The sequence below is a fragment of the Dictyostelium discoideum genome (genome assembly GCF_000004695.1).
Source record: "Dictyostelium discoideum AX4 chromosome 2 chromosome, whole genome shotgun sequence".
Taxonomy (NCBI): domain Eukaryota; phylum Evosea; class Eumycetozoa; order Dictyosteliales; family Dictyosteliaceae; genus Dictyostelium; species Dictyostelium discoideum.
The window spans coordinates 7,573,677-7,585,574 of NC_007088.5; the positions used below are offsets into that span (position 1 = coordinate 7,573,677).

At 17.5% G+C, this 11,898-nt stretch overlaps 8 protein-coding genes and 1 non-coding gene across 9 annotated transcripts; 5 read left to right on the plus strand and 4 right to left on the minus strand.

Annotated features, from left to right (window-relative positions):
* Positions 1 to 403: 403 nt before the first annotated feature.
* hspG6 (heat shock protein Hsp20 domain-containing protein) lies at positions 404 to 1,036 on the plus strand (the record flags this gene model as incomplete). The annotated part of the gene is made up of 1 exon (XM_637888.1): positions 404 to 1,036. The coding sequence occupies one exon, from the start codon at positions 404 to 406 to the stop codon at positions 1,034 to 1,036; it is 633 nt and encodes a 210-aa protein (XP_642980.1).
* Positions 1,037 to 2,290: 1,254 nt separating this feature from the next.
* Positions 2,291 to 2,914, plus strand: hspG7 (heat shock protein Hsp20 domain-containing protein; the record flags this gene model as incomplete). The annotated part of the gene is made up of 1 exon (XM_637889.1): positions 2,291 to 2,914. One exon carries the CDS (start codon positions 2,291 to 2,293, stop codon positions 2,912 to 2,914), a length of 624 nt encoding a protein of 207 aa, XP_642981.1.
* A 199-nt stretch (positions 2,915 to 3,113) lies between these two features.
* Positions 3,114 to 4,228, minus strand: DDB_G0277117 (hypothetical protein; the record flags this gene model as incomplete). Its single annotated transcript, XM_637890.2, has 2 exons — positions 3,114 to 3,744; positions 3,858 to 4,228. 2 exons carry the CDS (start codon positions 4,226 to 4,228, stop codon positions 3,114 to 3,116), a joined length of 1,002 nt encoding a protein of 333 aa, XP_642982.2.
* A 1,021-nt stretch (positions 4,229 to 5,249) lies between these two features.
* On the plus strand, positions 5,250 to 5,885 carry hspG8 (heat shock protein Hsp20 domain-containing protein; the record flags this gene model as incomplete). The annotated part of the gene is made up of 1 exon (XM_637891.1): positions 5,250 to 5,885. One exon carries the CDS (start codon positions 5,250 to 5,252, stop codon positions 5,883 to 5,885), a length of 636 nt encoding a protein of 211 aa, XP_642983.1.
* A 198-nt stretch (positions 5,886 to 6,083) lies between these two features.
* DDB_G0277121 (hypothetical protein) lies at positions 6,084 to 6,897 on the minus strand (the record flags this gene model as incomplete). The annotated part of the gene is made up of 3 exons (XM_637892.1): positions 6,084 to 6,281; positions 6,340 to 6,748; positions 6,830 to 6,897. 3 exons carry the CDS (start codon positions 6,895 to 6,897, stop codon positions 6,084 to 6,086), a joined length of 675 nt encoding a protein of 224 aa, XP_642984.1.
* Positions 6,898 to 8,237: 1,340 nt separating this feature from the next.
* Positions 8,238 to 8,843, plus strand: hspG9 (heat shock protein Hsp20 domain-containing protein; the record flags this gene model as incomplete). The annotated part of the gene is made up of 1 exon (XM_637893.1): positions 8,238 to 8,843. The coding sequence occupies one exon, from the start codon at positions 8,238 to 8,240 to the stop codon at positions 8,841 to 8,843; it is 606 nt and encodes a 201-aa protein (XP_642985.1).
* Positions 8,844 to 9,025: 182 nt separating this feature from the next.
* On the minus strand, positions 9,026 to 10,152 carry DDB_G0276955 (hypothetical protein; the record flags this gene model as incomplete). The annotated part of the gene is made up of 2 exons (XM_637894.1): positions 9,026 to 9,707; positions 9,782 to 10,152. 2 exons carry the CDS (start codon positions 10,150 to 10,152, stop codon positions 9,026 to 9,028), a joined length of 1,053 nt encoding a protein of 350 aa, XP_642986.1.
* Positions 10,153 to 10,892: 740 nt separating this feature from the next.
* rnu4c lies at positions 10,893 to 11,014 on the minus strand. Its single transcript has one exon. It is a non-coding gene (small nuclear RNA).
* A 550-nt stretch (positions 11,015 to 11,564) lies between these two features.
* Positions 11,565 to 11,789, plus strand: hspG10 (HSP20-like chaperone domain-containing protein; the record flags this gene model as incomplete). The annotated part of the gene is made up of 1 exon (XM_637895.1): positions 11,565 to 11,789. The coding sequence occupies one exon, from the start codon at positions 11,565 to 11,567 to the stop codon at positions 11,787 to 11,789; it is 225 nt and encodes a 74-aa protein (XP_642987.1).
* Positions 11,790 to 11,898: the final 109 nt, after the last annotated feature.

The following is an 11,898-nucleotide window of genomic DNA, read 5'->3' on the forward strand; positions in this document are numbered from 1 at the left end:
TGCCCTCATAAAAAATTAGAATCACCAATCCAACTTTCTTTTTTTTTTTTTTTTTTTTTTTTTTTTTTTTTTTTAAAATTAAATTTTCATTTATATTTCAATTGTTTTTCATTTATTTTCACAAAGTTGTTCAGTGGAAGTTAAGTTATAAAATAACAATGATTCATAAAATCTTCGTGTAAAAAAATTTTTCATGTAATTTCCTTGTCATGGGGATTCATAACTTTAAGGAGTAAAAAAAAAAAAAAAAAAAAAAATAAATAGTTTAAAAAACTTTTTTTTTTTTTCATTAAAACAAAAACAAAAATAAAAATTAAATTAAATAAATAATAAATAAATAAACAAATAAAAAATCAAACAAATATATAAAAAAATAAAAAAATAAAAAAATAAAAAATTAAAAATGGCAACAATCTTTGATATTTTAAATACTCTTAATAATAATAATAATAATAATAATTTTGAAAATTGTAAAAGACAATGTCCAATTAATAAAAGCAATAAAACGATTATTGATAAACTACCACCAATGGATGTAACAATGACAAATGATAAATTAATCATTGAAACAGAGTTAGCAGGTATTTCAAAAGATCATATTGAAATTGATATTAAAGATTCAATACTCACTATTCAAGGTGAAAAGAAAAAGAATTTAAATAAACAACAACAACAATTAGTTATTGAAAAATCAACATCATCATCAACATTAGATAGCAAAGAAGATGAGCCATCGATTGAAGAGTTTGAAGATGATATTAAACCAAAATCAAAATCTGACAATACAACTGTATCTACTACAACCACCGCCACCACTAAAGAGAACAAAGAAGATGAAAATAAAACAAAATCAACTGATAAAAAGTTTATTTCAGAAAGATCATTTGGTAATTTTAAAAGATATTTAGATTTAACAAAAATTTTATATCAATTAGATTTAAATTCAATCAATACTCAATTTGAAAATGGTTTATTAACAATTACAATCAATAAGAAATTACATTATTCAAATACAATTAAAATTAATATAAATTAACTCCACTTTTATTTTCCCTTCTTTATAATTCTGAAAGTACATGTACATAATAGTAATAGTAATAATAATATTTTAATAATAAAATTAATAAAATAAAAAAAAATAAAAAAACATTTAATTTAATTTTTCTTCTTCTTTTTCTTTTTTTTTTTTATTTAATATTTAATTTTTAATATTAATTGTATTTTTTGATACTATCATTGCCCAAAATATTTCATTTATCGAAAATTCTATTTATATCTATTAAATATGCATCAGATTTTGATAAAGGAACAATATTATCATCATTTGATATTATTGAATTTAATTTAGAAATTATTTTGTAATTAATTAATTAATATTATCAATTTTAAGAAATAATATATATATTTTTAAATAATTAATTATTACATTTCATTTAAAAAATGATGATTTATAATCACCTCATTTAAATTTATTTATTTTATTTTATTTTATTTTTATTTTTTTTAAAATCTATTTTTTATATGAAATATTATCCCTCTTGTTCTTTAAAATAAAAAAAAAAAAAATTATTAAAAATGATTATAAATAATTAAATTCTAAAAATAAAATTTTGGTAAAAAAAAAAAAAAAAAAAATTCAGAAAACAGAATTATCACATTCATTTTTTTATATTTTATATCATTTTGTGTATTTTTGAGTGTTCTATTGTTATATACTAAATTCATAATAAAAATAAATAAAAATAAATAATTGTTTGAAATAAAAAAAAAAAAAAAAAAAAAAAAAAAGAATTTATTAAGGACATTCCAATTGTTTTTTATCCATAAAAAATTATTGGTCAGAATAATAAAAAGTTTATATTCCCACCATTATGAGGTATTCAAGTTTTAAAACCTAACTTAATTTTCTTTTTTTATTTCAATTTTTTTTTTTTTTTTTTTTTTTTTTTTTTTTTTAATTTTTTTTTTTTTTTAAAATTTTCATTAAATTTTCATTTATTTTCTAATTGTTTTTCTTTTACTTTCACAATGTTTTTCAGTGGAAGTTAAGTTATAAAATAACAATGATTCATAAAATGTTCGTGTAAAATAATTTTTTGAGAATAACTTCCATGTAATGGTGATTCATAACTTTAAGAATAAAAATATTTTTCAAAATGAAAAAAAAAAAATAATATAAATAGTTTAAAAACCTTTCTTTTTTTCTTCATTAAAACAAAAACAAATAAAACAAAAACAAATAAAAATTAAATAAATAAATAAATAAATATAAAAAAAAAAACTTTTAAAAATGGCAACAATCTTTGATATTTTAAATACTCTTAATAATAATAATTTTGAAAATTGTAAAAGACAATGTTCAACCAATAAAAGCAATAAAACAATTATTGATATACTACCACCAATGGATGTAACAATGACAAATGATAAACTAATCATTGAAACAGAGTTAGCAGGTATTTCAAAAGATCAAATTGAAATTGACATTAAAGATTCAATACTCACCATTCAAGGTGAAAAGAAAAAGAATTTAAATAAACAACAACAACAATTAGTTATTGAAAAATCATCAACATCACCATCATCATCAACATTAGATAGCAAAGAAAACGGACCATCAATTGAAGAGTTTGAAGATGATATTAAGCCAAAATCAACCACCAGTACTACAACTGTATCTACAGCCACCACCACAAAAGAGAATAAAGAAGATGAAAATAAAACAAAATCAAGTGATAAAAAGTTTATTTCAGAAAGATCATTTGGTAATTTTAAAAGATATTTAGATTTAACAAAAGTTTTATATCAATTAGATTTAAATTCAATCAATACTCAATTTGAAAATGGTTTATTAACAATTACAATCAATAAGAAATTACATTACTCAAATACAATTAAAATTAATATAAATTAACCAGTGGTCACCTTCTTTATAATTCTGAAAATACATGTACATAATAAATAATAAATAGTAATAAATAATAATAATAATAATAAAATAAATACTTTTTTTGTAAATTGTTTAAAATATTTAATTTTAATTTTTTTTTTTTTTTTTTTATTTATTTATTTTTTTTTTTTTTTTTGTTTTATTTAATATTTAATATATAAAGTTAATTTTTATTTTTTGAAATAATCATAGTTGTTACAGAATAGGAATATTTAAAACCTAATTTTTCAACGAGAGAATTTGATATTGTATTATCATACACAGTTGAACATAAAGGTATAATATTATTTTCAATTGATGATAATGTTAATTTTGCTTTAACTTTTAATGCAATACCTTTACATCTAAATTCTGGCAATGTGTATAAATTTGATGATTTTCCATCAGATTTAATATAATTCCAACAAACTAAATTATTACTATTATTAATTTTCTTTTCGTCATTTTCATCAACTATTATATTGACTTTATTATTACTAGTAGTTTTATAACCAAATGCTAAACCATTTTCAATTGCCCAAAATATTTCATTTATTGAAAATTCCGTTTTATATCTATAATTGTCATTTATAAAATATGCATCTGATTTTGATAAAGGAACAATATTATTATCATTTGAAATTATTGAATTTAATTTAGAAATTATTTTGATTTTATTTTCCATATCATTAATATCTATAATAAAATGATTATAAAAAGGAACTGTTTTAATTTTAAATCCACATTCTTGGAAAAATTCTTCAATGAATTTAACTAAAATTGGATTTTCAATATCTCCAAAATAAAAAGTATTACTATAAAAAAAAAAAAAAAAAAAAAAAAAAAAATTAAGAGAATTAATAAATATAAAAATACAATAGTTATCTATTTTTAGAAATAATATACATATATTGTTAATAATTATTACATTTCATTTGAAAAATGATGATTTAAAATTGCATCATTTAAATTTGTTTTTTTTAATAGTTCCTCCATTTCAATAGCATTTATACTATTGAAATATCCTTTTTCCCAATCAATTGATTTAATTACATTTTTAACGATTTCAAAATCTAAATTTTCATTATTTAATGTAAATAATTTTATAAAATTTGTAATTAATGATATTGATACTATTACACTCGGTGAATCATAATTATCTGTAAAATATTCATATAATCCAATTTTAGTTTGGTTTTCAATAAAATCAAATTGAGGAAATCCTTTTGTTTTTTTGAAAAAACTTTTGTCTTTTATGTGTATTAGTATTGATTTTTTATTATTTTCTTTTATTAACATTTTTATTTATTTTTTAAAAACTACATAAACCCTCTAAATAATAATAATAAAAAAAAAAAAAAAAAAAAAAACAAATTTAAAAAAAAAATAAACAAATAAAAAAAAAAAACAAATAAATTAAAAAAAAAAAAAAAAATTTAAAAAAAAAAAAAAGTAAAAGTGTGTTGAATAATTTCTTTTTTAATTTCATGATAAACAGTTATTACTATTCAATTTATTTAAATACATGTTTGTTATAATTATTTTTTTAATTGTTTTCTAAAAATTATATTACACTTCAAACACAACAAAAATTATGTTGAGAAAAGTAGGTGGATGCGGACATGACCGCTTCTGTTTAATTAAAAAAATTATTATTATATTATTATTATTTTCTAAAAATTTTATATTTTATATGATTTTGTGTATTTTTGAGTGTTCTATTGTAATTAACTAAATTCATAATAAAAATAAATAAAATTAAATATTTCTTTAAAAAAAAAAAAAAAAAAAAAAAAAAAAAATTTTTTAAGTAATTATTAAGGACAATCCAATTGTTTTTTATCCATAAAAAATTATTGGTCAGAGTAATAAAAAAAGTTTATATTCCCATTATCATGAGATATTCAAGTTTTACAACCTTATTTTCCTTTTTTTATTTCATTTTTTTTTTTTTTTTATTTTTTTTAAAAATTTCATTAAATTTTCATTTATTTTCTAATTGTTTTTCATTTACTTTCACAATGTTTTTCAGTGGAAGTTAAGTTATAAAATGACAATGATTCATAAAATGTTTGTGTAAAATAAATTTTGAGAATAACTTCCATGTAATGGTGATTCATAACTTTAAGAATAAAAATATTTTCAAAATGAAAAAAAAAAAAATAATATAAATAGTTTAAAAATCTTTCTTTTTTCTTCATTAAAACAAAAACAAAAACAAATAAAAATTAAATAAATAAATAAGTAAATAAATAAATAAATTAAATAGTAACTAAATTAATTATTATTAAATAAATATATAAAAAAAAAACTTTTAAAAATGGCAACAATCTTTGATATTTTAAATACTCTTAATAATAATAATAATAATAATTTTGAAAATTGTAAAAGACAATGCTCAACCAATAAAAGCAATAAGACAATTATTGATATACTACCACCAATGGATGTAACAATGACAAATGATAAACTAATCATTGAAACAGAGTTAGCAGGTATTTCAAAAGATCATATTGAAATTGACATTAAAGATTCAATACTCACTATTCAAGGTGAAAAGAAAAAGAATTTAAATAAACAACAACAACAATTAGTTATTGAAAAATCATCAACATCACCATCATCATCAACATTAGATAGCAAAGAAGATGAACCATCAATTGAAGAGTTTGAAGATGATATTAAACCAAAATCAACCACCAGTACTACAACTGTATCTACTACCACCACCGCCACTAAAGAGAATAAAGAAGATGAAAATAAAACAAAACCAACTGATAAAAAGTTTATTTCAGAAAGATCATTTGGTAATTTTAAAAGATATTTAGATTTAACAAAAGTTTTATATCAATTAGATTTAAATTCAATCAATACTCAATTTGAAAATGGTTTATTAACAATTACAATCAATAAGAAATTACATTATCCAAATCCAATTAAAATTAATATAAATTAACCAGTGGTCGCCTTCTTTATAATTGCGAAAATACATGTACATAATAAATAATAAATAATAATAAATAATAATAAAAAAAAAAAAAAAAAAAAAAAATAATAAATACTTCTTTGTAAATTCTTTTAATAAAAAAAAAAAAAAATATTTAATTTTATTTTTATTTTTAATTTTTTTTTTTTTTTTTGTTTTATTTTATATTTAATATATAAAGTTAATTTTATTTTTTGAAATAATCATTGTTGTTACAGAATAGGAATATTTAAAACCTAATTTTTCAATAAGAGAATTTGATGGTGTATTATCATATGCTACCGAACATAAAGGTATAATATTATTTTCAATTGATGATAATGTTAATTTTGCTTTAACTTTTAATAATACCTTTACATCTAAACTCTGGTAATGTGTGTAAATTTGATGATTTTCCATCAGATTTAATATAATTCCAGCAAACTAAATTATTACTATTATTAATTTTCTTTTCTTCATTTTCGTCAACAACTATATTGACTCCATTATTATTTTTATTATTATTATTATTATCATTATTAATTTTATAACCAAATGCTAAACCATTTTCAATTGCCCAAAATATTTCATTTATTGAAAATTCTGTTTTATATTTATAATTGTCATTTATAAAATATGCATCTGATTTTGATAAAGGAACAATATTATCATCATTTGAAATTATTGAATTTAATTTAGAAATTATTTTGATTTTATTATCTATATCATTAATATCAATAATAAAATGATTATAAAAAGGAACTGTTTTTATTTCAAACCCACATTCATGGAAATATTCTTCAATGAATTTTACTAATATTGGGTTTTCAATATCTCCAAAATAAAAAGTGTCTCTAAAAAAAAAAAAAAATAATTCATAGAATTAATAAATATAAAAATACAATAGTTATCTATTTTGTGTTAATAATAATTACATTTCATTTGAAAAATGATGATTTAAAATCGCATTTATTTGATTTGTCTTTTTTAATAGTTCATCCATTTCAATAGAATTCATACTATTGAAATATCATTTTTTCCAATCAATTGATTTAATTACATTTTTAACGATTTCAAAATCTAAATTTTCATTATTTAATGTAAATAATTTTATAAAATTTGTAATTAATGATATTGATACTATTACACTTGGTGAATCATAATTATCTGTAAAAAATTCATATAATCCAATTTTAATTTGGTTTTCAAATAATATCAAATTGAGGAAATCCTTTTGTTTTTTTGAAAAAACTTTTGTCTTTTATATGTATTAATATTGATTTTTTATTATTTTCTTTTACTAACATATTTATTTATTTATAAGCTCAAAAACCCACTAAATAATAACACCAAAAAAAAAAAAATAAAAAATAAATTAAAAAAAAAAATAAACAAATAAAAAAAAAAAAATTAAAAAAAAAAAAAAAGTAAAAGTGTGTTCTATAATTTCTTTTTTAATTTCATGAAAACAGTAAATACTGTTCAATTTATTTAAATACATATTTGTTATAATTATTTTTAAATTGTTTTCTAAAAATTTTATTAAACTATTTTTTTTTTAAATCTATTTTTTAATATAAAATGTATTCCCTTTAATTATTCTTCAAAATAAAAAAAATAATTATAAAAAATGAATGATTCTAACTTAAAAAAAAAAAAAAAAAAAAAAAAACAGAATGATTAAATTCAATTTTTTTATATTTTATAAGACCTTGTGTAATCTGGAGCGTTCTATGTTTATATACTAAATTCATATTAAAAATAAATAAAATTAAATCTTTTTTTTTTAAAAAAAAAAAAAAAAAAAATTTTAAAGTGTCAAATTAAATATTTATCAAGGATGTATCACTTTTTTTTTATCATAAAAAATTATTGAAGAGTTATAAAAAAAGTTCATATTCCCATTATGAGGGATTCAAGTTTTAAAGTTATAAGAAAAGTTTATATTCCCATTATGAGGTATTCAAGTTTTACATAACCCATTTTCCTATTTAATTTTTTTTTTTTTTTTAAAAAATTTCATTTATTTTTCAATTATTTTTCATTTATTTTCACAATGTTTTTCAGTGGAAGTTAAGTTATAAAATAATAATTATTCATAAAATGTTCGTGTAAAATAATTTTTTGCGAATGACTTCCATGTAATGGTGATTCACAATTTTAGGAATAAAAATATTTTCAAAATGAAAAAAAAATAATATAAATAGTTTAAAAATCTTTCTTTTTTTAAAACAAAAACAAAAACAAAAACAAAAACAAAAACAAAAACAAAAACAAATAAAAAAGTAAACAAAAAATAAAATTAATTATTATTAAATAAATAAAAAAAAAAAAATTTTAAAAATGGCAACAATCTTTGATATTTTAAATACTCTTAATAATAATAATTTTAAAAATTGTAAAAGACAATGTCCAATTAATAAAAGCAATAAAACAATTATTGATATAATACCATCAATGGATGTAACAATGACAAATGATAAACTAATCATTGAAACAGAGTTAGCAGGTATTTCAAAAGATGATATTGAAATTGACATTAAAGATTCAATACTCACTATTCAAGGTGAAAAGAAAAAGAATTTAAATAAACAACAACAACAATTAGTTAGTGAAAAATCATCAACATCACCATCAACATTAGATAGCAAAGAAGATGAACCATCAATTGAAGAGTTTGAAGATGACATTAAACCAAAATCAGCCACCAGTACTACAACCACCACCACTAAAGAGAACAAAGATGATGAAAATAAAACAAAATCAAGTGATAAAAAGTTTATTTCAGAAAGATCATTTGGTAATTTTAAAAGATATTTAGATTTAACAAAAGTTTTATATCAATTAGATTTAAATTCAATCAATACTCAATTTGAAAATGGTTTATTAACAATTACAATCAATAAGAAATTACATTACTCAAATACAATTAAAATTAATATAAATTAACCAGTGGTCACCTTTATTTTCCTATTCTTTACAATTCTGAAAATACATGTACATAATAAATAATAATATATTTAATAAAAAATAATAAATACTTTTTTGTAAATACTTTAAAATAAAAAAAAAAGCATTTAATTTAACATTTCTTTTTTCCTTTTTTTTATTGTTTTATTTATTTAATATTATTATTCAAAATTAATTTTATTTTTTGATATTACCATTACTGCCATAGAATAGGAATATTTAAAACCTAATTTTTCAATAAGAGAAATTGAATTTATATTATCATGTGATGTTGAACATAATGGTATAATATTATTTTCAATTGATGATAATGTTAATTTTGCTTTTACTTTTAATGCAACACCTTTACATCTAAATTCTGGTAACGTGTATAAATTTGATGATTTTCCATCAGATTTAATAAAATTCCAACAAACTAAATCATTACTATTTTTAACTTTCTTTTCTTTTTCATCATTTTCATCAAAAACTATATTGACTTTATTATTATTTTTATTTTTATTATTATAATTATTATTATTATTATAATTATTAATTTTATAACCAAATGCTAAACCATTTTCAATTGCCCAAAATATTTCATTTATTGAAAATTCCGTTTTATATTTATAATTGTCATTTATAAAATATGCATCAGATTTTGATAAAGGAACAATATTATTATCATTTGAAATTATTGAATTTAATTTAGAAATTATTTTGATTTTATTATCTATATTATTGATATCAATAATATAATGATTAAAAGGAAATGTTTTAACTTCAAATCCACATTCTTGGAAATATTTTTCAATGAATTTAACTAAAATTGGATTTTCAATATCTCCAAAATAAAAAGTATTACTAAATAAATAAATTAAAAAAGGAAAAAAGAAATTATTAGTTTTGAAATAATATGTATAAAAATTAATTATTACATTTCATTTGAAAAATGATGATTTAAAATTGCATCATTTAAATTTGTTTTTTTTAATAGTTCCTCCATTTCAATAGCATTAAAACTATTGAAATATCCTTCTTTCCAATCAATTGATTTAATTACATTTTTAACGATTTCAAAATCTAAATTTTCATTATTTAATGTAAATAATTTTATAAAATTTGTAATTAATGATATTGATACTATTACACTCGGTGAATCATAATTATCTGTAAAAAATTCATATAATCCAATTTTAATTTGATTTTCAATAAAATCAAATTGAGGAAATCCTTTTGTTTTTTTGAAAAAACTTTTATCTTTTATATGTATTAATATTGATTTTTTATTATTTTCTTTTAATAACATATTTATTTTATTTATTTATTTATTTATTTATTTATTAATTTATTTTTATTTATTTGTTAATTAATAGGGATAAAATTAAAAATGAAAATAATATTTTTTTTTAATAAATTACTCTATAAAAAATCAACCTTAAATTTAAATGATAACCAATGTTTTTTAAATTAATATAAAAAAAATTAATTTAAAAACATTAAATATTATTAAATTTTATTAATAATAAAACACGAAAAATACTAATAATTAATAAAACTAATAAAAGAATTATTTATAAATTACCACCAATGATTGAAACCGAATTGATAATTTTCTTTTTTAAACATTTTTATGGAGATAAAAAAAAAAATAAAAAAAAAAAAAAAAATAAAAAAAAAATATAAAAAAAACAGATATAAAATAGAACAAATAAGAAAAAAAAAAATTAATTAATTAATTAAAATAATGAAAAAGTGTTTTTAAAAAAATGACAAAGTGTTTTTGTTTTAATTATGATAAATTAATATTATTTTAGATATATTTTTTTTATTTTTTTAATTTCAATTTAAATTACAAATCATACATTATATTGTTCATCAGTTGAATTTTCTTACATAATTGCATAAACATCTTGCATAAATAATTAAAAATAAATAAAAAAACAAAAAGTGTACACATTGTGATTTTAAATTTTAAATCTTTATTTAATTTTATTTTATTTTATTTTATTTATTTTTTTCTTTAATTATTAAAAGTTTATCCAATTAGGATAGAATTAAAAATTGCAGGCCGAATTGTTTCGGACTGCGTTGTGGAATAGTTTGCAAAAAGCACTAACAGTGGATCCCTTATCGGTCACGCCCTACTGCTTTGGTCCCAGCGTAAAGACAAAATAAAAAAATCCTTCTAAATCTTAATAAATATTATCATTTGTTAATATTATTGTTATGGGCAATTTCCCTATAATAAAATTTTCAATAATTGAATTATTTACAACAATAGGAACAATATTAATTAAAGGGTTATATAAAAATAAAAAATTCTAAAGTAAATTTTTAAAAAAAAAAAAAATAAAAAAAAAAAATAAAAATTTTTCAAAAAGTTTATTTATTTTTATTAAAAATAAAATTATATTTGAACCTAAAGTTGAAGTACAAGTTGGTTTTGAAATTTAACTAAAAAAAAAAAAAAAAAAATGTTTGTGATTATTCAATTGTTTTTCATTTACTTACGCAATGTTTTCCAGTGGAAGTTTAGCTATAAAATAACAATGGTTCATTAAATCTTCGTGTAAAATAATTTTTTGTGAATAACTTCGATGTAATGGTGATTGAAAATGAAAAAAAAAAATAACATAAATAGTTTTTTTTTTTTTTTTGATTAAAACAAAAACAAATAAATAAATAAATAAATTAATAAATTGATAAATTAATCAGAAAATGGCAACAATCTTTGATATTTTAAATACTCATAATAATAATAATAATTTTGAAAATTGTAAAAGACAATGCTCAACCAATAAAAGCAATAAAACGATAATTGATATACTACCATCAATGGATGTAACAATGACAAATGATAAACTAATCATTGAAACAGAGTTAGCAGGTATTTCAAAAGATCATATTGAAATTGACATTAAAGATTCAATACTCACTATTTAAGGTGAAAAGAAAAAGAATTTAAATAAACAACAACAACAACAACAACAACAAAAACAATTAGTTATTGAAAAATCAACATCATCAACAACATCATTAGATAGAAAAGAAG